General features: G+C 40.3%; 2 protein-coding genes across 12 annotated transcripts in view; one reads left to right on the top strand and one right to left on the bottom strand.

Annotated features, from left to right (window-relative positions):
- Positions 1-16,844, bottom strand: part of NLN (neurolysin) — an 88,015-nt gene extending 71,171 nt beyond the window's left edge. For 4 of the 9 annotated variants that reach the window (XM_057742328.1, XM_057742312.1, XM_057742302.1 and 1 more), the window contains exon 1: positions 16,643-16,838. Coding sequence is in view for 3 of the 9 variants with exons in the window: in XM_057742312.1 (XP_057598295.1) it covers positions 16,643-16,683 (41 nt within the window). In the remaining 6 variants the exon portion in view is untranslated. Of the gene's footprint in view, positions 1-4,730; positions 6,500-13,240; positions 15,792-15,813; positions 16,132-16,642 lie in introns of those variants that run through there. The other 5 variants (XM_057742271.1, XM_057742279.1, XM_057742262.1 and 2 more) reach the window with 5 other exon arrangements.
- Positions 16,845-17,024: 180 nt separating this feature from the next.
- Positions 17,025-26,581, top strand: part of SGTB (small glutamine rich tetratricopeptide repeat co-chaperone beta) — a 41,909-nt gene continuing 32,352 nt past the window's right edge. For all 3 annotated transcript variants that reach the window (XM_057742407.1, XM_057742416.1, XM_057742425.1), the window contains exons 1-3: positions 17,025-17,198; positions 18,341-18,462; positions 25,483-25,586. In XM_057742407.1, coding sequence (XP_057598390.1) covers positions 18,363-18,462; positions 25,483-25,586 — 204 coding nt within the window. In that variant the 5' untranslated portion in view covers positions 17,025-17,198; positions 18,341-18,362. The remainder of the gene's footprint in view (positions 17,199-18,340; positions 18,463-25,482; positions 25,587-26,581) is intronic.

Genomic DNA, 26,581 nt, shown 5'->3' on the forward strand with positions numbered 1-26,581 from the left:
TACAGTCGGACAGAGAAACAATACTCAACTCAGACTGGGAAGTCAGAGCAAGCTTCTTGGGGAGGGGGCAGCAATAGGAATTATCCAGGAAAGGATGGGGTGGGGTGTGTGAAGAAGCATAAGTAGGCAAGCCTGGAATAGAGGACAGGATTAGCAAAGGCCCATTTTCAATCACTGGTATAGTGTATTGCAAGAATTACAACCAATTTGGAAGTTAGAAATGGGAATTAGAGAGAGATGAGGCTGGAGAGGTTGATAAGCAAGATTCCATGGGTTTATTTATGTCATGCTGGAGACCTTAAACTTCGTATTGAAGTCCTGAGTGAGAAGGTAAGATCCCTATTTTATGTATTTTTTTTTAATTGAAGTATAGTTAATTTACAATGTTGTGTTAGTTTCTGGTATACAGTAAAGTTATTCAGTTATACATATATATATATATTCTTTTTCATTATGGTTTATTACAGGATATTGAATATAGTTCCCTGTGCTATACAACAGGACCTTGTTGTTTATGCATTCTATATATAAGAGTTTGCATCTGCTAATCCTAAACTTCCAATCCATCCCTCCCCCCACTCCTCTCCCCCTATGGCAACTGCAAGTTTGTTCTCTACATGAGTCTGTTTCTATTTTGTAGATTCATTTGTGTCATATTTTAGATTTCACATATAAGTGATATTATATGGTATTTGTCTTTCTCTTTCTGACTTACTTTTGCTTGGTATGATAATCTCTAGGTCCATCCATGTAGCTGCAAATGGCATTATTTCATCCTTTTTTTTATGATACACACAGTATATGTGTATCACATCTTCTTTATCCATTCATCTGTTGATGGACATTTAGGTTCTTTCCATGTCTTGGCTACTATAAACAGTGCTGCTATGAACACAGATGTGCATGTACAAGATGTGTATTTTAGCTAGGTACTCTAGCAGCTGTGGGAAGTGTGAAAGGTCTGTTTTAGGAGGCAAAGGAGGCCAGCTAGGAGGCTTCAGTAATTCAGATGAACAACTAAATTAAAAGTGGTAGTAGGGGGACTTCCCTGGTGGTCCAGTGGTTAAGACTCCACGCTCCCAATGCAGGGGGCTTGGGTTGGATCCCTGGTCAGGGAACTAGATCCTGCGTGCCACAACTAAGATCCTAAAGATGCTGCAAGCAGCAATGAAGATCCAGTGTGCTGCGACTAAGACCTAGTGCAGCCAAATAAATAAACACATAAATTTTTTTTTAAAAGTGGTAGTAGGAGTGGGACTTCCCTGGTGGTGCAGTGGTTAAGAATCTGCCTGCCAATCCAGGGGACACGGGTTTGCTACCTGGTCCGGGAAGCTCCCACATGCCACAGAGCAACTAAGCCTGTGCACCACAACTATTGAGCCTGCGCTCTAGAGCCCGCGAGCCACAACTACTGAGCCCATGGGCCGCAAATACTGAAGCCTGCGTGCCTAGAGCTGGTACTTCGTGACAAGAGAAGCCAGCGCACCGAGAAGCCCACGCACTGCAACAAAGAGTAGCCCCCACTCACCACAACTAGAGAAAGCCCACATGCAGCAGCGAGGACCCAAAGCAGCCAAAAAAAAAAAAAAAAAAGTGGTAGTAGGAGTGGAAGAGGAAACAATGGGTTCAAGAAATATTCAAGAGGTAAAACCAGCAGGACTTTGTGAAAGATGGGATGTCACAGTTTCTAGTCTGGGTGGGTGGGTGGGGCAGCAGCAAATGAACACAGCGAATTTACCTTCGCAAACAGAAAACACAAGAGCAAGGTCAGGTCTGGGGAAGCACTCGTAGGTAAGTTTCAGAAATGCTGATTTTTGAGTGCTTGTGACATAGGCCAGGTTGTAAAAGTGTGGTGATCTAGCAATTGGATAGATGAACCCGAAGGTGAGGAGAGGGCTCTGGATGGGAGACATAGCTGTAAGATGTCTTCAGATGTATAATTCTTAGAGTGGATTGCAGCACCTAAGGTCAGTATGTAGATAGGAGCACTGGGGAAGTCTGGAAAAGTAGGGAAAGCTAAAGTGCATATGCTCAGACAGGAGGGTGTGTGGGAGAGACTCCAGCATGTACGTCTGCTCAAAGAAAGGAGACAGAAAAGAGATTTACAGTAGAAGTTAAGAACAGAAACTTGAGAAAAACTCGGGCTTGAGAGGCAGGTGTCAGGAAAAAGAAGCTTGAAAGAAAGTTGAGGAATGCTCATAAAAGAGGAAAATTAGAAATTTGTTTCTCTGGAAGTCAAGAAAGAATGTGTGGCCAACAGTGTAAATGCTACATGGAGACCAAGCAAAGTGAGGACTGAAAAGTATCCACTGCATTTGGCAACTAACACCCAGGACTTAAAGTGTCATCTGATTAGTGGCTCTTTCCTCTCTTGTTCTTTGGCAGCTACATCAAGGTGCTAATTCATACTGAAACCGAAAAACAACACGAGGTTCTAAGTTTTTCCCATGTGCTGCTCTTACGTTACCCTGCTCTCAGACAGGTGATGTGTTTTGCTTAAATATAGGACTTCATACTTGATACTACTAAGAATCTCCTCCTCATTAGAATGGAGTTGTAGTGAGTTGAGATCCTCTGGAATTTTCATTTTTCACTACTAATTTCATATATCCTCTCCCCAGTCACCGATAAAGCATTTGTGACTTTCAATATCCACGGGTATAGAAAGTCCTTGCATTATGACGGCTAGACACTATTTTTTGACTTTATGATGGTATGAAAGTGATAGGCATTCAGTAGAAACCACACTTCTAACTCTGAATTTTTCTCTTTTCCTGGGCTAGTGCTACTCGGGGCGATACTGTCATGATGCTGGGCAGTGGCCGTGGCCGTAGCTCCCAGTCCACCACGAGATCATGAAGGTAAACAACCAACACGCGTACAACCACTCTGGACCTGCACGTTTTGGTTTTTCACTTTCAGTATTCAATAAATTACACGAGACAGTCAACACTTTATTATAAAATGGGCTTTTGTCAACGTAAGTGCTCTAAGAACATTTAAGGTAGGCTAGGCTAAGCTCTGATGTTTGGTAGGTTAGGTGTATTAAATGCACTTGGACTTTTCAACTTATGATGTGTTCATTGCAACATAATCCTGCCATAAGCTGAAAAAGATCTATAGTCAGTTCTTAATTATTCAAGTCCTTAGAACTACTTTTTTCTACATTTGAACAGAAGGGAGGAAATTATAAGTTACTGGAAATTATAAGTTACTACGTACCCACTTGGTATCAAGCACTGTGCTAGATGTTCTCACCTACATTAGTTCCTGCACTTCTTACAAAAATTATGAGAAGAAACTGAGGCTTAGTGAGATTACATAAGCATTTGAAACCAGGTCTGCCTCTAAAGCCATGCGGTTCGCACATTCTCTTTTTCTTTTTTAAATGTATTTTTAAAAAATATTTTTTTGATGCGGACCATTTTTCAAGTCTTTATTGAATTTGTTACAATATTCCTTCTGTTTTATGTTTTGGTGTTTTGGCCATGAGGCATGGGGAACTTAGCTCCCTGACCAGGGGTCGAACCTGACCCCCCTGCAACTGGAAGGCGGAGTCTGACAGCTAGGGAAGTCCCTGCACATTCTCTTTCCTTTTTTTTTTTTTTTCCCTTTTGGTGCAAATCTCTACAGAATGAGTTTTGCTCTTTTTCCAGCTTTATTGAGCTATAATTCACATATAACACTGTAGAAGTTTAAGGAGCAGCACATTCTCTTTCTTGGAGTCATTTCATTAGTTTTTAGCGTGTTTGTCTTGAACACTTAACTTACTTAACATGCCTATTTCTAAATTCAGGTAAATAGTCTGCGGGGAAAAGGACTCTCTTCCCTGGTCTTTACACGTCCAAATCCTACCACCCTTCAAGGACCAGTTATGACTTTGCCACTTCCTTTCATCCTGAAAGTTCTCTCTCCTTCCCCTGAAATCCCATATCAATTTCTCTATTCGTCTCTGTGGTACTTATCACCCTCTATCTTGTATTCTAATTATTTACGTATGTGCCTTATCACCCTTAGTAGCCTGTATTACCTTGGCCTTTTAAGAAAGATCAGAATAAGAAGTAGCCCATGTAAAGTCTGCTTATGCATTTACTTAGTATTCTTGAGGCTATTATTCATTGCATTTACTCAATTTCCCCTGTATAATGCACCCACATGATAAATTTATCTCACAAACAGTACCAGGAAAAACTCTGTTCCTGCTAATTTTTAATGATATGTTTTCCATTTGCCTTTATTGCCAGAAAGCTCACATTAAAATTCTGAACCCAGTTAAAAGAACTAGGCTGACCTTAATGTTTGAAAATTTTTTTTGCCTAATATTCTATTCCCTTTATTAATCTTAAGGTGAATTTTTTAGGTAAGCAATCACATTAACTATGGTAAAGAGGGGAGTACAAAGTAAATTTCAACTATTGGGTTGGCAAATATTGGGTTGGCCAAAAAGTTCGTTCAGGTTTTTCCGTGCCATTAATTGCATTCAGTTAATATTTGTGGCATGAGTGAATGAAGGTTTGTTTTTTTTTTTTGGGGGGGGGGTACACCAGGTTCAAACATCTGTTTTTATACACATATCCCTGTATTCCCTCCCTTCCTTGACTCCCCCCCACCCTCCCCGGTGAATGAAGGTTTGAAAGTTATATATATAGGTTTCCATCTACTACCTATCATTTCTATAACTTTACAATTTTCAGTGTCATTAAAAACATTTTTGATGAGCTGTTACACACCTTCCTGAGTAGCCTCGGGTCCTTTTTGCCATTCTGAGCAAGTTTTTCTTGTTTTTACTTCCCTTCAGCTACTTCTGTACAGTTATGGAAGTTCTGTACTTAGCCACTGGGTCTAGATCTAACAGAACAGGAAGGAGATGTGTTCTAGGATACGAATCCACCATCATGACTTTTTTGGGTTCTCCTGGGTACTTCTTCCACCAAGTAGGGCAAGCTGCATGTCATTATATCCTTGGTCTGAACAACAAATAAGTATTCTGGCTCTTCTTAGGATTATGCCCTACTTAATGTCATGTGTTTCCCTAGTCCTAAGTAACTCCCAAGTCATACAAGTCCAAAGAGTCTGCGTCCCTGCCCTGGGCTGGCCCCAGACACACTCATGAGACGTTCACCTTCTGTTACTTTTTGACTTGGTTTCTTTCGACCCAGCACTTCAGAAACTACAGCTCCTTCAACTTCTTTCATATCCAGGTCGACATATGTAGAATGAGTTTTGCTATTAATATATTAACGAGTATTACTATATAGCGTATTTATTGATTAGGCTATTACTCTACAGAAATACCAACAGGTCTCTAAGGCACCAAGTCACTATTTGAATAGTGGTGACAAGGGAATAGAACAAAGATCATGTCTTAATACATGGCTTCTCTTCTGCCTCACACCCATCTAGTATATACTCAAAATTCCGATGAGTCTGTTGGTTAGGTTAGCTTCCTACTGCTTATTACCCTACTCTGTAATTTTTTTTTTTTTTAGTTGCTCCGCGGCATGTGGGATCTTCCTGGAGCAGGGATCGAACCCGTGTCCTCTGCATTGGCAGGCAGATTCTCAACCACTGCGCCACCTAGGAAGCCCCTACTCTGTAATTTTTTATAACACAACTCGATCTAGATTAATATTTAGAAATAGAAATCTCCTCTGGCAATCTTTTTTTTTTTCATAAAGAAATTTGCAATGAGCTATTTCATATAGGGTTTGAAATATTTACTTCCTACTGGAAGTTATACCTGTCACTGTCGATGTAAAAACGCCACATCTAGGCCTATACTCCTTATGTATCGGGAATGAATGCTGAATTTTCAGTTATTACCGCTGATGACATCTTTTCATCCATCCATTCACTAAATACATTTGCTAAGCAACTCCTCTGGGAACAACACCATGCTAAATGCTTGGGGTACAGATATGAACAACAACAAAAAAACAGCCTCCTGATTTTAGGAAACTTGTGAACTAGTCTGGAAGACAAACACTATTAATAATAATGTGCGTGCTATGGAAATGCTTATAGTATTCAGAGTTGACCCTGAAGAAGTGCAAGCTAGGCTGAGACTGACAGCATCTATGCCAATCTAATTGTTCTACAGATATATCGGATTACTTTCTGAGTCCTTAAACAGAGTGAGGGCAGGGAGAATCCTTGTGGTCAGGGATAATCTGTCTTGTCCACAGCTCCATTCTCAGAGTTAGCTCAGTGGCTGGCATAGGTAAAATACACTATAAATGTGTACTTTTGAATGGAAATCAAGTGAAATGTATTAGAATATATAAATAGTACTTAAATTCAATGTGAAAAAAATAAACAACCAAATAAGAAAATGGACAAAAGACACTAAAAGTCATAAAATACAAACGACAAATAAACATGAAAATGCTCAGACTCATTAGTAAACATAGCAATACATAAAAATGCAAGAGAGGGACTTCCCTGGCAGTCCAGTGGTTAAGACTCTGTGCTTCCACTGCAGGAGGTGTGGGTTTGATCGCTGGTCGAGAAACTAAGATCTGGCATGCTGCATGGTGCGGCTAAAAAAAAAAACAACCTAAAAAAAAAACCCCTCAAAGATACCATTTTACAACCAACCATTGGGTTGGTAAAGGTCTGACAATACCAAGAATCGCTAAGGATGGAGGATCAGTGGCTACTCATGAACACTATACAGGGAGAGGGAGTAAATTTACTATCACCACTTTGGAAAAGAACTAGACATTATTCGGTGAAATTGAGAATGTACACGGATAAGTCAAAAATTATCTGCACTCTGGTTATATTAAAACTTCGGTTGGCTGCACTGTCTCACCAGTCTTTTCCGTTCAAGGCTACTGTCTCCCCAGTCACTGCTGTGCAGGTGTGAACACGTTACATCAGTTCATTTGTAACTGCGGTGCGAGCAAACATGGATGTCCCACTTGTGATTTGCACGAAAGAAGCACAGCATGCAGTGATTTGTTTTTTGTGGTCTGAGGGTGTGCATGTCTGCACACTTCTACCCACACTGTCAACACTCCACAAAAACTTCATTTTAAGGTGTTAAAGCATCCTCCCCATAGTCCTGATTTTGCTCCACTGGACTTTCATCTGTTTGATCCCCTGAAAGCAGCCCTATGAGGACAAAGATTCACTTCTGATGAAGAAGTGAAGACAGCGGTGCATTCGCGGCTCACAGCTCAGCCTAAAACATTTTTTAATGAGGGAATACGAAAGCTTGTTGACAGATGGACAAAGTGTATTGAAAAGCAAGGAGATTATGTCAAAAAATGGTGTATTTGTCTTTCATAAAAGTTAACTAAAATAAATTCTACAGCCAGAGTGTGGATAACTTTTGACCCACCCTCGTATATACAGCCTACAAACCCAGCAGTTTTTCTTAGGTCCATACCCCTGCACATATGTATCAGGAGAAAATACAAAAATATTCACAGCAGTATTGCTTATAATAGCAAATAACTGGGAATAACTCACTGACAAGAAAATGGATAATAAATTTTGGAATGGTCACACAAGTAAAGACCTGACAACCATAAAAATGAACCACAGCCATGTCAAACTAGTTTCATCATGTGAAACTAAACCATATATTGGTTAGGGAAACATACATTTGTAATAACATTTTAAAGAAAAGCAAGAGGAGAAGAAATGTAAATTCAGGACAGTGGTTATCTCTGGGGTAAGGAGAAGAGATATGGTTGGAGAAGGGAACATAAAAGCCTTCAGAGATACTAGAAGTATCTTTTTAGATATATACTGTTTTTCATTCTTTTAACTACATATATATTATATATAGCACTTTTTATTTTATAGTAAGTTTTAGGATGAATGACAAGTATTAGCCAGGCTGTGGAAAGGTAGGGGAAGAGAAGAATGCTCCAAATAAGAGATTAACATGTGTTAATTTTAGGCCAGGAGATAAGGATATGAATTCTCTGGCTGAAACACTGAGTAAGAGAAGCCGGGGGAGCTAAGTTGTGGTCAAACTGGACAGGGCTTTATAAACCACATGAAAGGGTTTTGATTTTATTCTAAGATTCATGGCAATCAAAGAAAGAATTTTACACTGGAGTGTGACACATCACATCTGCATCTCCTAAAGATCTCTTTTCATAAGGAAAGTATATTAGTAGCAAGCAAAAATTGAGGCTGAGACTGCCAATGAAGATTTGGTTTATAGTGGTGGTACCTCGAGTAGAGAAAACAGAAAGAATTTGAAGACTTGGTAGTTGATGGAAGAGGTAAAGAGAGAAAAAGGCCAGGCACAGCCCCAAGGCTTTTGACTTGGGTAACTGGTGACATTCACTGAGACAGAAGACAGTGGCAGAAGAGAGGATTTACAAGGGAATGCTGTAAATATAGTTTAGGATAAGGTGGCATTGAGATTAAACAATAACATAACAGGTGCTCAATAAATATTTGTAAAATGAAAAAGCGACTGAATATGAGACTTCCAAAAAAGCTGTCCAATTTTGGAAGTCTCATATTCGTTGTCTTCTCTTTTACATAAATAGTGTTTCATATTACATAAATAATATGTTGTACCTTGGCAGAAAATTCCTATGAGAATCTGAAAGCTGTATATATGTATAATCTTCAGTGTTAGAATGATAAGATCTAATAATGTAGCCTTATAGTATATATGTCATGCATTGAGGCAAGCAGGCTTCACTTGAAAGCTGTGATTATTTTAGTCCTCACAACCCTGCCTACGATGTGAGGCAGAAAAAGAATTTTCTCTTGGTCTTGGTATCAAAGACACCAGCTAAGTGTGGCTGAGAAATAAGAGGGTATCCCTTGGAATGCTAAGTAGGAGGTGTAGATAATCTCAGAGTAGGCGGAAAACAACAGGTAAGCTATGGTCAATTAAAAACCCATATTTTGTAAGCTGGACTTTCTCTTATACTTACTGCAGTTTCAGTGTTGATTTACTTTTTGTTTCACTTAGTAATTAGAAAAAGCCTTTCAAAAAATGTCAGTTTTCATGACAGAAAAATAATTTAACTGTGAAAAACAAAACATAAGAGTACTAGAAGAAATGTAGGTGATTTAAAACACTTACAATAACCCTGGGGGCAGGGAAGGGCTTTCTAGGCATGAGACCAAAAGCAGAAGTCATAAAGGAAAAAAGGCTGATATGCTGTATAACAGTAATAATTAAAAGTTTTGTAGGGCGAAAAAGCAAAAAGCAACAACAACCCACCCTAAAATTCAAAGACAAAAAAATTTTGCAACATCTATGAAAGGCTCTTACAGATTAATAATCTCAATTTGAAAACCCCCAAAATACAAATAGGCAATTCACTAATATAAAAATAATAGCTACTATTTATTGAGCTTTTATGTGCCAATGTGGCCTCCAGCCCTGTATGTATCTACGCCTTCCTATAATTTGAGTTTGCTGTTCCCTCCCTACTTCTTAAATCTGGGCTGGCCCTATGACTTGCTTCGGCCAGTCCACTGAAATGTGGTAGAGTCGACAGTGTTCCAGTTCTAAGCCTAGGCCTTAGGAGGTCTTTATACAATTCCACGCTCATGGAACCCTGCCCTGCCATGACAGCAAGCCAGTTAGCCTCCTGGAGGATGAGAGATAATGTGAAAGAGAGCCAAGTGGCCGCAGCTAGATCCCCAAACATGTAAGAGAGCTCGGCCAAGGTCAGCAGAGCTGCCTACATAACCCATGGCTGACTGCAGGTGCAGAATGGGACCATCCAAGACTAGGAAAATCTGCCCAACAAACATGTAGGTTTGTCAGCAAAAATAAACATTTATCATTGTACGCCACTGAGATTTAGGTTGTTGATGGCATGATTGTGGCAACAGTAAGGGATTTAGCCAGGCAATGCTCAAAGCGCTCTATATTTATTATCTCTCAATTTTAAAAAGGTGATGTGAGTTAATAGAAAGTATATACATATTGTTCTCTGCCCCTGGTTCCTGACAGAGCTCCTAAAACCCATGTAATTTCCTAAGTGATAAGAGCAACTTTTGTTCTAATATTTGGTCTCTGACCCTGGTTCCTGACACAGGGCTCCTGAAACCCTTATAGTTTCCTGGGTTATAGGAGTGTCTTTTGTTTTAACGAGGTGACTCTGGAGGGGCTCCTGGATGAGGGCTGGTCACTGGAAAAGCCAAGCCATAATGAAAAGCTTGGAATTTTTAGCAGCCCCCCGCCCCCATTCTCTTGAGAAGGGAGAAGAATGGAGTTAAAGATTCACCATGCCTACCTGATGAAGCTGCTGTAAAATCTCTTTGGGGAGCTTCTAGGTCAGTGAGCACATCCACACTGGGAGGGTGATACACCCCAACTCCACACGGACCGGAGCTCCTGCGCTCGGGATCTTCCACGACCTAGCCCTATGTATCTCTTTGTCTGGCTGCTCATCTGTATCCTTATAATATCCTTTAATAAACTGGTAAATGTAGGTGAGTGTTTCCCTGAGTTCAGCGAACTGCTCTAGCAAATTAATCAAACCCAAGGAGAAGATTCTGGGAATCTCAGATTTACAGCCAGAAGTACAGGTGACAATATGGACGTGCAACGGGCATGTGAGTGGTGGTGGGGGGGAAGGGGGCAGGCTTGTGGGACCGAGTCCCCCAGCTGCGGGATCTGATGCTATCTCCAGGTAGAAAGTGGCAGAATTGAGTTAAATCACTGGACACCCAGTTGGTGTCGCAGAGCATTGCTTGTTATGGTGAAAAACCTCCACACATTTGGTGACCGGAAGAGTCAGAAGTGCAGTGTTCTGTGTGAGTAGTAAAGGAGACTCACAGGGGAAGCGAGAACTAGGTTTTCTAGTAAAGGTGAGTAAAATTTTCCCCTCTTCGTCTCATCCCCCACTCTCGTCTGACATGTATTCTTTTCTAGTCACAACAGCCTCTTCACTTTCTCAAACACAGTATCTGAGGCACAGGATTACCTTCTCAGTGAGCCCTTTCCTGTCTAATTTATACCTTTTCCTTAGTTGTCACTTCTGCAAAGGAAAGCTCCACGATCACAGGGATTTTTGGCTGCTTTGTTCACTGCTGTATCCCTAGACTAGAATACCGTTTGGCACATAATAGATGCTCAATAAATATTTGGTGAGTGAAGAAATCAGCCAATCAATTCCCAACTTATGCATGAGGAAACAGACACAGAGAAGTTAGGCAGCTTTGCCTGAGGTCACAGTGCCAGTCAGTGGCAGAGCCAGCATACAAACATAGGCAAACTGGTTCCAGATTACTACAGCCTTTCTAGACCAGTCTAACCTACGAGGCTACATGCCTTCCTAACGCAGAGCTTGGCACATACACGTGTACACAGCAAACATCAATTTCCTTGGTTCTTCACATTTTAATCTAGGGGCTTCTCCCCATGGAAGTTCTGTGTTTTGTCTTTAACCAAAGAGGTGACAGAATAACAACAATAATAAAAATAAATCCTCCTTTATAACTTTTAAAAATCCATTTTTGTAAATAATCTCAGTCTAGCCTTTGATAATTGTAACTTAAAACCTTTATTAGTCGATCTTTCTTTTTCTAGCATCATTGCTCTAAAAATTTGGGCCATATATCTAGTGGATTTGGGGGGAGAATTTCAATTTTATTTAATTACATAATATTGTTAAATTTATGAATGATTGTAATTTAAATTGTCTCACTTTCTAAGACTTCCCATGTGAATAATTCTCACATCAGAAAACAAATTTTATGAGAGAAGTTTCCACTTATCAAATTGGTAAGGATAGAAAATATTAAAATAAATGCTCAGTGTTGGTAAAGGTGTAGGAAACTAGCAGTGCGTACTCTGCGGGTAAAAGCATAATTTGGTAGAAACATTTTGGAGGAGAATATATAGTAAGTACCAAAAGCCTGAAAGATATGCAAACCATTTGATGTACAAATTCCATTGCTAAGAACACATACTATGGAAAAATGTAATTAAGGACTTAGGAAAAAAACTTGATAGCTAGAATGTGTAAGCACTGTTACTCATAGCATGAAGTTGGAAATAGCTGACATGTCCAAAAGTAGGGATTAATTGGATTACCATAATTCCCCAAATGGATTACATCATAGGTGTCTATACTACAGAACGATGTTTGTACTACATAAAAATTATAATAGAATAAGTATTATATAATCTCATATTTGTTAAAAAATGTCTCTACATGGACAATATTTTAGAAGCTATTAATAACTAGTTCTTCTGGATGGGTGGATTGTGTATATTTTCTTTTGCTTACCAATATTTTCTAAGTTTTCTACAAGGAACATGCATTGCTATCAAAATTTTACAAAACAAGTTTCTTTTTTTAATTGAAAGAGGTAACTAGGGCTATTACAGCTATAATTTGGACTAAGTACTGTCGAATTGTTTCATTTTTTTGACCATGCCACCTATCTATAATACTCTATAATATACATCGTATTTTGCTTGGCTCACATGCTCTGCGATCTGGCCTCTAGGAGGGGAAATTCTCCTAGTTTAATTGCTATGGCAATAAGAGTTGAAAGAAATCTTAGATATCATTTAATCTAGTCCTTTACAGTTTACAAAATAAGGAATTCAAGAGAAATCTGAGAAATTGGGTGATTTAATTAAGGTTACAAGTTTAGTTGAATAGCAACTACAATTCAATCTCCAGATTCCTAGTCTACTTATTACCAAGAAATTGGCTAAAAACTCCCGTCAATGATTCTGGCTGCCAACCTGGCTTTGGGAAATGAGTATACAGCAACGCTGCCAACAGGAAAACCCAAGAGAAATCATAAGCCAGTTGAAAAAAAACCTAGTTACTCATATAACACTAAAATGAATTCCCAAGTGTCAGAGGAAACAGGAAAATAATGAGTACATAGAGGGCCTTCCATGTGGTCAGGTATTGACTCCTTTAGGAAGATACAGATTTTGAAACAGAGATTCTATGATTAAGTCACTTACAAGAGCCACTGGTGGATGACGACTACTGCTACTACTGTAGAGTACGTTGATTAACTGCATTATGTGCCCTTAAGTAACAAAACAGTTAATATATTTATGGTAGATTGCTAGCTTCTAAAAAAGTAATAATTGTATGGCTTTTTACATTTATTTTCTTTCATGCATAAACAAAGTATCTGCATAACACCTATCACTGGTTCCCAAAATGTGGTCTGCAATCCTGGATGGGTGTGTGGGGAGTAGTTCCTGGGACTATTTCAAGGAGTATGTGAGGTTGAAAGTATTTCATAAAAATACTAAGACATTATTTACCTTTGTCACTTGGTTGACGTCTGCACTGACGCTGAAAAGCAATGGTAGATAAAATTGCTGGCACCTTAGAACAAATCATGGCAGTGGCACCAAACTGTCCTAGTAGTCACTGTACTGTTCACTGTTACCGCGTCACACTAAAAAGTGTCAGTTTCGCTTTAGAATATCCTTGATGAGATAGTGAAAATTATTAACTTTATTAAATCTCAACCATTAAGTATGTGTGTGGCAAAATAGGCATAAACCGCGCCTGCTGCATACCTGAGTACAATGGTGGCCCTGAGGATTTGGTTGTGCAAATTAAAAGCATTTGTGCAATTGATTGAATTGTGAGCTGAAATAGCTGCTGTTTTCACAGAACACCATTTGTACTTGAAAAAAGGACTGACAGCCAAACTACAGTTACTCAGACTTAAATGTCTGGCAGAAATTCTCTCAAAAATGTAACAAAGTAAGCTTGCCACTTCAAGGATAACAAGTGATAGTATTTGTAACCAATGACAAAATTTCAGTTTTCAAATGAAAATTAGAATTTTGAAAAACTGTATCTGCTACCATGAGCTTGCCAGCTTCCTAATATTTGAAGACTTTTATGATGGGATACTGATATTAAGGAATACGATTATTTGATACTGTATAATGCAATATGTCAACATTAGGAAGCTAGGTATTGATATAACACAGTAAGCCACTATTTTCCAAATGATTAGTGTTTGATATTACAAAATCATGCATGGGTAAAAGATTCATTCAAAGTGTAAGACAGACCTATGGATTTTAATGTAACAGTAAGAAAAGTATGTTGATAGTTTCATATTTCACATTGCAACCATCCTTTAAAAAACTACCACTTGCCAAACTTTGATGTGATATCAAAGAATAACCATGATTATCTTAAAAAGCCTATTAAAATACTTTTCTTTTTCCAATTACATATGACAGGTGGGATTTTCATCTTAAACTAAAACAGACCAGTGCAACAGAATAAACATGGAAGCAGATGTAAGAATCCAGCTATCTTCTATTGTCACACATTTGTTTTGCAAAAACGCAGAACAAGGGACTTCCCTGGTGACACAATGATTGAGAATCCTCCTGCCAATACAGGGGACACAGGTTCGATCCCTGGTCCGGGAAGATCCACATGCCATGTGACACAACTACTGAGCCTGCGTGCTGCAACTAGTGAAGTCCACGTGCCTAGAGCCCATGCTCTGCAACAAGAGAAGCCACTGCAATAAGAAGCCTGCACACCACAACAAAGAGTAGCCCCCAGCTTGCCACAACTAGAGAAAGCCGTTATGCAGCAACGAAGACCCCATGCAGCCAAACCAAATCAAACAAACAAACACACACAAAAATGCGAAACAATGCCACTCCTAGGATGGTTCTTATTTTTAAAAAATAATAAATAAATAAAACAAGTGTTGATGAAGATGTGGAAAAATTGGACTCATGCTTTGCCACTGGAGTGTAAAATGGTACAGCTGCTGTGGAAAACAGTATGGTGGTTCTTCAAAAATTAAACACAGAATTACCATGGGATCCAGTGATCCCCCTTCTAGATACACCTCCCAGAGAACTGAAAGCAGAGACTTAAACAGATATGCACACACAAATGATCAAAATAGTATTATTCAAAATAGCCATAAGGTGGAAACCACCCAATGTCCATGGATGAATGAGTGGACAAATAAAATGTGGTGTATCCATACAATAGAATACTACTCAGCCTTAAAAAGGAAGGAAATTCTGACCCATGCTACAACATGGATGAAGCTTAAAGGCATTACGCTAAGTGAAATAAGCCAGCCACAGAAGAATACATTGTAAGCTTCCACTAGCATGAAGTACCTAAAATAGTCAAATTCAAAGAGATAAAGAATAGTGGTTACCAGGGACTGGAGTTATTGCTTAATCCGTACAGTTTCAGTTTGGGATGATGAAAAAGTTTTGGAGATGGAGAGTGGTAATGACTGCATAACAGTGTGAATGTACTTAATGCCACTGAATTGTGCACTTCAAAATAATTAAGAAGGTAAATTTTATGTATATTTTACCACAATAAAAAGAATACAAAGGGAAAAAATCCACAATATCACTCTTCTCACTGGTTTCTTTGGAGATGTTTTGGAAAATAGTTATTTTTCATTAAAAATGTTATTTATGCATGTAATGAATTTATTACTGTTTTAAAAATGAACTAATAAATATTTTAAAAATCTCTCTGGTTTCATTTCTAATTCATTAGATCCTCAGTCATTTCTGAGTGTAAAGAGGTTCTGAGACTAAAAACTTTGAGAACTACTGTTATATATGAAATTTATTCTCTCTTCTCACACCTGCGTTATAGGAAAATATATATTTCTTCCTTTGTTGGTATAGCTTCCTTTGACAGCTATACCACTCGCAGACTGCAGACTAAAAGGATAGCCTGAAATATGGCCAAAATCATCACATTAACACTTTATGATTACTACTGTTCCCGGATGCCCAAAACTCTAAGGACTTAGCGGCCTAAAGCTCCACACAGATGAGTGGCAACATACAATAGAAACGGTTAAAAAGCTTACATGCTGATTACTATGTTCTAAAGTGGTTTTATAAGGATCTAGCAGGAAACACACTTCCCTTTTTCTGCTGGTTTTTCATTCGGATTTTCAGTTCAAGGCTAGATTTGGGAATGTGGGTGGTGGTGGCATTGTTTCTGAAAACCACTTCATCCAGCGCATCTCTGCAAAGAATTTCACCATCTTGCTACTGATCTATTGCAGAGGGGTGTGGTTAGGGCGCTAGGAAGCAATCCAAAACAGCAGCTGAGGCTGCCCCAAACCATGTCCGAGCAATCATTTCCTCCATTTTGGGCCAAGTCAATTTGTCCCGGCAATACGCTGAATGTTTCATGGGGAGGAAGTAAATAAAATGGAAATTAGAAAGCATGGACAGAAATAAGCAGTAAAATCATAGCGGTTTAATTTTGTGTGGATGCTCAAAGATTTGTACGGAACGATGTGCATGAAGGGTATGTCTACAGCTGCCGGCACTTGTAACGACAGGTCTGCAGTTCTGCATGGGGGCGAAAGTCAAAGATGATTTTCTTATCCCGACCATGTTTCTGCATTCGTTTTGGGCCGGGCCCGTGAGCAGTCTCACTGCTTGCAGCTGAGGCAGTCCCAAACAAAGGAGAATGGATGCCCTCCCGAGGGAGCGGAGGAAGGCGAGGTGGCCCCAAGTTTCCGCGCCAGGTGTCCCTCGGGGTAGACCACGCGGGCCGTGGGGAGGGAGGATTCCAGGAGCGTCGTAGGGGCGCTGCTGGGAAAGGCTGGGCCGGGCGCCCGGCACTGAAGCCGCAGAATACCCAGCCCTGCCCACGGTCAAGGTGAACCCGCGCACTGGAGGTACCTGTGGAGGCCTCGCACAGCCGAAAGGCACTGGGCGATCATGGGAGCGCCGAGAGGCGATGGCGGCTGCGGGCTCGCTGTCCTCTGGCTTGGGGGTTGGGGGGCCGGGGCGCCGGGGAGCCGTGCTGCGGCCTAGCGGAAGAGGCAGCAGCGGCGACAACAGCGGCCGGCTCTGCCCGAACCCTCCCACGTGCTGCAGCCCCACGCGGGCGCCAGCCTCTGCCCCGCGCCGGCCCCGCCCCACCTGCGCCCCGCCCCGTGCCCGCCCCGGCCCCGCCCCACCTGCGCCCTGCCCCGCCCCGCCCCGCGCCGGCCCCGCCCCGCCCCGCGCGTCTGGCACCGCCCCGGGGGCGGTACTGGCGAGACCGCCGAGCAGAGCCAAGCGCACAGCCGGGTGGGCTGAGGGGCGGCGGCAGTCTGGGAGCCTGGGAAGTTTGGGCCGCCGCTGGCCGCGCTGCGCTCCGGAGCCAGGCTGAAGCCCGGAGAACCAGGGGGCAGGAGGACCGACTTACGGACGCCCTCGGGCACGCTGCCACCGTCTCGCGTCCTCTTCCCTGGTAAGGGGCTTCTCTCTGGGAAGGGTGCGTCTGCCGCCGCCCCAGACCGGGCCTGCACCGCGCACCCGCCGCAGACCCCGTCAGGGCCAAGGCGAGGCCCGGGTACCCAAAGGAGGGAGGAGGTGGATGTGCTCTGCGGAGGGGAAGGGGGAGAAGCCTGGAGAAGGTTGGGCTTCTCCATTTCCCCTCGCACCCGCCCCCCGCGCCCCCCCATTCTTTTTTCACCCTTCTGCCCTAGGGCCTTATTTAGTACTTGCAGCCCCGTGGCCTGTAGGCTCGGCTCGCTTTTATAATAAGCACACAAATAATAAACGTCCTAGCGGTGGGTACCACACCCTGGCTTTGAATTAGGGAACATGGGGAGCAGATGGATGATGTGATTTAGTGGAAATAAGCCGTTAATGCCGGCTGGCCCTGAGCCACTGTTTGGATGCCATAGTATTCCGTGTGAATGAACATGACCCGGAGCTTCCAGTTTGTCCACGAGAGCACAGCTACTGCAGAGAGCATTGGTCGGTTTGTAGCATCCATCGACTTAGGCAGTGATTTTCTGACATGTCTGTTGATTTAAATAGAAATGACATTTTTATTAGAAATGATACTCAATGGTGGAACAACCTTTCACTAATATGTTTCCTCGTCACATAATTGTCTCTACCTACAAAAGTAGGTGGGGTGTAAATTATGCATATATTTGAAAAAGAATCTCATGAAATAGAGAAAGATGCTCAGCGTGGATCAGCTTCTGAGTCAGCAGTATGAAATCTCCCTCAAATTAATACTAAAGCCTTTGGGGGATTTCTATATGTGTATCTGTACCCCTATCCTTATCTGGATCTGTACCATATAAACTGTTATGTTATAGTGAGCTATTCAGTGAGAATCTAAGCTAACGTTGTGCATGTTTTGAGAAAAAATTTACTTCTGCAAATTTTAACATAACCTAATATTACTGGGTGTAAGTGAAAATGTCAATACTTTGTGCTCTCTTGACTCTTAAAAAAAGAGAAAGGAGTGAAGGTAATACAGGCTTTTGTTTTTGCTTTTTTACTTTAATGTAATTTATGACCCTTGTGATTTATAATCTTCTTCACTGATTCTTTAAAATTACTTAGTTCAGTGTTTTCCTTTTTCTTATCAAGGAAAAGTGTTTAAGCTTTAAAAATGTCATCCATCAAACACCTAGTTTATGCAGTTATTCGTTTCTTACGGGAACAAAGTCAGATGGATGCTTATACTTCAGATGAGCAAGAAAGTTTGGAAGGTAGGCACCTGTTCTCTATGTTCATTTGTGTTATAAAGACTAAAATAGCTATAAGTGTGCCTTTATGATCTGTTGTATGCAGCTCAGAATATTTTGTTGATTTTCATGGAGAGAGACCTTACGATAAGGTTATGATTTCATTCTCTGAGGCTTGGTTTGTTTTTTTCAATTAGCAACAGGAGGACTGTTTATTTATTGAACAACTATTATGTGTCAGAACTATGCTATTCATATTATAGAGAAATTTTTCTCCACAGTAACTAAGTTAGTTGTTATCCCCATTCAACAGACAAGTAAATGAAACCAGATAGATTAAGTAGTATAACACAGCTAATATGTGACAAAGCTGGGGTTTAAATCCTGGTTCTTACTCTGAAGATCTTGTCTCTTCCTAATAGGAAAGCATCCAGTTTAGAATCAGTATATGAAAACACCTTAGTCATCATAAAAGCATTATGCATAAGCCTAATAATTATATCACTCTTTAGCTCTGATAACTTCCTATTGGGGGACTTGAAATAAGAGGATTTCACCCTTGTCTTATGTTAGCTTTAAATATTAGATTGGTAATTTGTAGAGTTGAGCAGGACTTGGATGATAGCATCACGTGTTTCCTTGACACCATCTTTTCTGCTTCATGTTTATGCATTAGAAAATTTAAATTCAGTATAGCCATAACAAGGTAGAATTCTGCAGATGGGCTTGTAGAGGTTCAATGAGCCCAGCTTCCTTGTGGCCTAAAGACTTAATTATTGCGATGAGACAGTGCACTTGGGAGAATTTAATAAATAACAGTACAATCTGAATTTCCCATCTTGAGCTGTTTCTCCTATAAAGGGGACACATCTATTAATTTCAACAAGTACTTCCCTTGTGAATATGCTTTTAGGAAGTAGGGATGAAAATTGGGCATTTGCTCTAAATCTGCTTGCAATCTGGTGAGATTATCTTTCCAGGTGGCAGTGAGAGGAGCAGGTGACACACAGTTGGAGATTGCAATCAGTCCATTAAGGTCTTTTTGTCCTCTTTGATGGTTAGACTATGTGAAGATAAAGGCGACTGGTTATCTAAGGAAAATGTTGTTTATGGTGCTCTGTAGCAAACAGATAAATGGAATCATTTAATAAAAGATTTTTTTTTCTCATCAAAAGCAGTATAATACGTTTAAGGGCCAGAAAGAAAATTGAGAGTTTTTTTAAAACCATGATGTTGTGTTTTATTTTTAGGACGGTATTCAGCCAAAAATATGTGCCTTCAGCTGTGTGTTATATATGGCAGTCAGAAATGGTGCCAATTGTTTTTGACCGACCCCTATTTTTGACTCTGTGAGTCTAATTTAATTAAGCATGAAATCACATGGAAATGTCTGCCCACCTTCTAGACATTTAAAAAAGCCCTAGGAGAGGAGCCTAAGTTCTCATACCAGCTTTACCGCTGCCGGGAAGCTGGTATATTATCAGCTTTGCGCCTTGTCATCAGATTATGTCACCCACTCCTCCTAATTGCTGTCATCTACTGACATCTGCTTCATGTTTTGACTAGTGTGGTTCCTGCTCACTGTCTCTCTGGCAATACTGCTGTCTTAATTGTTGGTAATTGTAATGCACTAATACATGATTCTTCCATTTCTCTCCCACTCATTTGCTTGACCCTCTCTACTCCAGTGATCTCAACCACTCACTTGATTGTACGCTAGTTGTTCTCAATTTGGGGTGATTTTGTAGTATCTGGAGATATTTTGATTGTTATGACTGGGGGGCTGGTATTAGTAACATCTAGTTAGTAGAGGCTGTGGATGCTGCTACAGATGCTACAAATGCTCAGGATGGTCCCCAACAATAAAGAATTGTCTAGTCCAAAGTGTCAGTGGGTGCTGAGGTTGAGAAACTCTTCCCTAGACCTTGTTATTGTTATCCTCCATAATCTCTATCTTAAGCATTTCACTTCTGCTGCCTGTCTTTCCAGCTCACTCGCTACAGACTCCCTACCCCAACAATTCTTTGACCCTACCAGTGTGTCCAAGCCGTTGATCCCTTACCTTTTCACACCCCTCTTCTTACCTAGGTTAAATTCCACCATTGATCATTATAACCATGCCAGTGTATATGGCTCCTTTTCTTGTAAAACCCAAACTTGTTTGAATCCTGCTCTCCACCTACTCCATGCCCATATCCATGTGACTGTGTATAGATGGAGTGAAACACACAACTTTACTGACTAGTCCCACTTTGAGTTCATGACCACAAGCCTCAAGTGGACCTTTAATGCCGCCCTCTGTTCCAAGTTCATTCATAGTTTTGCTCTCCTAGATGACCACTTTAACACTTTCTCATGCCTTCTCAAAACCCCAAACCTCATCCCCCGTACTCATTTTTTGTTAGTGACCTTGCTTCTTACTCCATGAAGAAAATTGAAGTAACAAGAAAACAACTTCCACAGACTCCCTCTGTCCCATCTTCCCAACCGACCAGCATCTATACTCACATATTCTGCCTGTCTAACCATTACCATATACTATGGACTAAATATTTGTGTCCTCCCAAAAGTCATATGTTGAAACCTAATGCCCAATGTGATGGTATCAGGAGGTGGGGTCCTCATGATTGGGATTAGTACCCTTATAAAAGAGACCCCAGAGAGCTCCCTCACTCCTTCCACCATGTAAGGACACAGCAAGAAGGTGCCATCAGTGTACCAGAAAGCAGGTCCTCAAGAGACATAGAATCTGCTGGCCCCTTGATCTTGAACTTCCCAGTCTCCAGAACTATCAGCCACCTGGTCTGTGGTATTCTGTCATAGAAGCCCAGCTGACTAAGACACCATAGATGAACTATCCATTGTCCTTTCTAAATGGAATCCCTCTACTCGCAGACTGGATCCCATCCTGTCTCACCTAGTCCAGGCTCTCACTCTAGTTATTTTACCCTCCTTGTCTTACATGAGCAAATTTTCCATCTCTTCTAGATCATTTCCATCAGAATGTAAACTTTCTCCCCTCGCGAAAATTCAAAAAAACAAAAATTAATTACTCTTGCCATACTACTACCTACCCTTCTTCCCACTGAAATAGTGCCTACTTTTTTGACCTCCCTTTTGCTAGAAAACTCTTTGAAAGAATTGTCTGCATTTGCTTTCTGCGATTCCTCTCCTATTCTTTCTTAAACCTACTCCAGACAGGCCTTGGCCTCCATCCCTCCACTCATAACTGTTCTCATCAAGGTCATCGGTGATTTCTGTGTTAGGCAGTTCAGCGGTTCAGTTTTCAGTCTTCATGTGACATATTAGCCGCCTCTGATAAAGTTGATGATGGTTTCCTCACCCCCTCCTCCCATATACTTTATTCACTTGGCTTCCAGGATACCTCACACTCTCTTGGTTTTCTTCTCATCTCATTGTTTGCTCTTTCTCTGTCTCCTTTGCTTATTCCTCTTCTTTTCCCTGCCCTGGAATATCCAGGGTCCAGTGCTTAATCTTCTTCTCTTCATTATCTGCACTCATTATTTGGGTGATATAGTTCAGCTTCTTGGCCTTGAATATCTTTTTTTATATGCTGATATCTCTCAAATGTATACCCTCAGGTCAGACTTTTCTTCTGAACTCCAGACTTCTATATCCAGCTGCCTACTAGCTATCTCCACTTTATGTCTAATGGGCATCTCAAGTTCAACATTTCCAAAACTGAACTCCTGACCCTTCCACCCCAAATCTGTTCTATTCCACAACTTCCCTAACTCAGTTAATGGCAACTCCATCTTTTCAGTTGCTCTGGCCAAAAGTTTTGTTATCATTCTGGACTCTTTCTCTTAGACTCTGCATCTAATTGTTTAATAAATCCTGATGGCTGTACCTTCAAAATATATGTTGACTTTTTTCTCACCTCCACTGATATTACCCCTGGATAGAAATAAGTATTTATTTTACAGTGATGGCTTCTAACTGGTCTCTGCTTCTATAATTGTGGCTTCATTGACTCTTCTCAGTGCAGTCACCAATGATCCTTTAAAACAGACTGTGTCAGATTCCGTCATTTTTCCACTCAGAATCTCGTAGTGACTCTTCACGTTACTTCACGTTACTTCACGTTCATGGTCTAAAGGATCTCTGTAATTTGGACTTCTGTGATGTGGTGCTCAGACTCCTCCACTTTCTCATTTGACTTTGGTCACATTAGCTTCCTCACTCTGAATGTACCAAATTCTTTTTCCTAAAGGCTTTTGCTCCAGTTGTTTTCTTTGCCTAGAATGTTCTTCCCCCAGATAATGGTAATATCCCCATCCCCTGCGAGTCCTCTTTTCTGAATGAGGCCTGCCCTGAGCACGCCATTAAGTCTGCAGCCTGCTTCCCTGCTCTGCTTCCCACACTCCCATCCTCTTCACCCTGTTCTACTTTGTATAGTTTATTGTTTACAGTCTACCTCTCCATCCCTCACTGGAATGGCAGCCCCAAATAGGTCAGGAATCTTTTCGGTTTTATTTGCTGATATATATATGCTCCTAGAAAAGTGCCTGGTATGTAATAGGTGCTCAATAAATATTTGTTCAATTGAGTTGATGAATTGAATCCAGTGATCCTGGGCATCTCACTTAGTTAGTCTGTATCTTAATTTCTAAGTCTGTTAGGTAGAGTTCTCTGCCCCCTCCATCTAATAGATTTGTCAAGACAATCAGAGTTGGTGGTGGCAGGTATGCAGCACACGGAAGCGTTAGCATAAAGTGCTGTACAGATAGCATATGGTATTATAGAGAATTCTTTGCTTGTCCTTCTCCTTATCAGTACCAGACAATTACTGTTTGGTGTTAAAGTGGAACAAAATTATATACAGAATTTCTTTAGATTTTTATGACTTATTCCTGAGTATAACCCCCCTGAAAGGATGATCACATGTAATAATTCCTGTTTCATAAATGAGAATCTTGAGGTAAAGTTCAGACAAATTATTGCACCCAGGTTATTAGATTTTTTTTCTGGATTAATAATGATAATGGAGAGTCCTGAGTTCCAAGGCTGTGGTGGGTTTTGTCACTAAACCATATGTCTCTTTAAATATGTGTTAGTGTTGAACACTAAACATTTTGGCAGCAAGTTTACTTATCAAAACAGTTGTGTTTACTTAATGTGGAATCTAAAATAGTCAAATGCATAGAAGCACAGAGCAGAATGGTGGTTGCCAGGGGCTGGGGTAAGAGGAAATGGGAAGGTCATGGTCAAAGTGTACAAAGTTTCAGTTATGCCAAGTAAATAAGTTCTGGGGACCTATTGTTCACACAGTGCCTGTAGCTAGCTGGATTGTATACATACAATTTGGTAAGAGGGTAGATCTTACATTGTGTTCTTAACACACACACACACACACACACACACACACCCCAATAAAGGGGACAACAGGAAACTGGGGAGTGATGGGTGTGTATATGTCTGTGGCCTTGATGATGGTGATGGTTTCACGGTTGTATACTTATCCCCAAGCTCATCCAGTTGTGTCCACTAAATGTGTGCATTAGTTTCTTTCTAAAACACACTTTGACTTTTGGTAGTTGGTAATTCAGTGGGTTATTTAGTCCCTTTTCTAAAGAGAATTGATCTGTGGATAGTGACAGTACTAGTGTTTCTTTTATGACAGAGGTAATTTTCTCAGGATCATAATGTGTCTTTTAAAAGTCAGATACAGATGTAATTGGATCTATAGTAAGTCAGTGTAAGGCAGATACCCTATGATCTCTTATATGTAGAATCTAAAAAACAAATAAATAAATAATAATAATAATAATAAAACCTAAGCTCATAGATACAGGGGGTGGGGGATGGGAGAATGGGTAACCTGTTTTTAGTTTTTGTTTTTGGTTTAAATAAAATGAATTAAGAAAAAAAGTCATACGCAAATGTAAGTGAATCTATTCTGCTCTGTCTAGAAGTACACTGGACGTTTTGGCTACATCTCCCTCTTGTTGAGCCAGAAGAGAATTCCTTTTCAAAGGAGAGCACTCTCAGGATGAGAATCTGCCTCCAGGATATGCTTTCTTCACTGTTATTGCCCTAGTTTAGGCTCCTTGTTTGTTTAGGTCATTTTTGTAGGAACCCATCTGGTTTTTTGCTTCCATTTTTTCCCTCAGCTTCCCTGTCTAATCCATTCTCAACATTCTTACCAGACTTTTAGTTCTAAATACAAGTCCATTTATGTTGTTTTCCTTCACTAAAATCTTTAACGGCTCTCCATTTGCCCAAAGCATCAAATGCGTGTCCTTTAAAAATATTATTTAAGGTGCCTCATCATCCAGTGACAGATATCTTTCTAGCCTAATCGCGCACCATGTCTTTCCACCCAGTCAGTACCCTAGCCATACTGGTTATCTTGTCATACATCAATGTAGATGAGGCACCTGTCAACATTTAACATGGCATGTACTTTGCTTACTGTGTTTGTCTGCCTCCTTCTGTTAAGGGTAAGCTTCATCATGTGGATCGTGATTTTTGTGTTAGGTTAACTGTTGTACCTCTACCACCTTATAACAGCACCTTGCACATAGTAGGTGCTTGGTAAATTTGTATGCCTGTATGAATTTTTAAAAGCCAAACTATCTTCACACAAGTAAGTGCACCAGAATGAGTATTTAGTGCTTCCTATGTGCCAGAGACTGTTTCTCTTACTATTTTTAATCAGGTTGAGAATTCTGTTTCTCACATTAAAAATATAATTTTTTAAAGTTTTATTTAAGATACTGGTAATGGGGAATATGTTGTTGATGACTTGCTTTAAGAAGAACATGATGTAATACATATATTGAGAAATTATATTCTAGGTAACATTTTTCTTTAAGTGAGGAATGAGAAACCAAGTTGTCTTCCCTCAATAGTTGGTCTATAAACAGAAATCTCTGTGCAGCTGAATCATTTAGTTTTCCTTATGTTCTGTGATCAAAATGCTGAATTACCACAGATTGCAGAGTTCAGATTTCTACCGGAAAAAAAGGTTGTTTCTTTGTTTAGATTGCTAATTTTTTCACTATTAAAATTTATTTCAAGTTGCAATTCAGTGCTTGGAGACAGTTTTTAAAATCAGCGCAGAAGATACACATCTAGCAGTTTCACAGCCTTTGACAGAAATGTTCACAAATTCCTTCTGTAAGGTAAGCTGTCATTATTTTCTGTTTAGTATCTGATTATCTAAGTATGACTGTAATATTGTGTTGGATTGTTAATAGTTGAGGGGCCAGGCTTTAAATAACTAACTTCTTCCTGGGTATGAGATAGTTGGTCCACATGAATATGATTTGGGACCTAAAATATAACTTTTAATGTGCTTTAGATTTTCATATTAGTAACTCTTCTCATCCTCTTACCTTTTTTTATATTTAATGATATATCTTAGTTGACTTTTTACGTCTTTTACAGTATCTGGGTGTTTTTAGATTTCTGACATGGGAATTGATATTCCCCGAAAACATGAAATACAAGTTAAAAATAAAAGTCTTAATGTTTAGGAAGAAACCATATAGAAGAGGAATCATCAGGAATAGCATATCACTGTGAAGCAGATTTTATCAAATTTGGCCATTGATGAGACCCTTGAAACAATGTGCAAAACCGAGACTGAAAACCAAGTGTTGTGATCCCTGCTCCCTAGGACTGTTTACATGGTCTCTGGTTTCTGGCCCTTTCAGGAAATATGGACTATAAGATTGAAATATCTTAAGGCTAGTGAGTTTAGGGGCCCAGGGGGACCTCCCATGTGGTTTTTCATTACATTTTGGTGCCATGTGAACCTCTTTCATTGTTCTCACTCTGTATTCAAGCTTCAGTACAGAATGAGGAACTCAGGAGAGGAGCTGAAACAATGCAGGGTATACGTCAACTTGGCAGGAACATTGCTGAGAATACCGCACAGACTGTTTCTAGAATTTGCTGGGAAGAGGTTCTTAGAGTTGCAATGAAAATGGTAATTTGGCAGAAACTGCTCCCTCTTTTTATACTTGGAAAAAGGATAATACTGTTATACATTAATTCATCAAACAGATGAATTCCAATTATCTGATAAGATGTAAGGAGACAGTGGCATGTCTCTGTGGTCCTTTTCTTCTCTTTGGTTTCTGTGGTTCTTTCATTGTCTGAGCTTGTGGCATCC

The sequence above is a fragment of the Hippopotamus amphibius genome, chromosome 1 (assembly GCF_030028045.1).
Source record: "Hippopotamus amphibius kiboko isolate mHipAmp2 chromosome 1, mHipAmp2.hap2, whole genome shotgun sequence".
NCBI lineage: Eukaryota > Metazoa > Chordata > Mammalia > Artiodactyla > Hippopotamidae > Hippopotamus > Hippopotamus amphibius.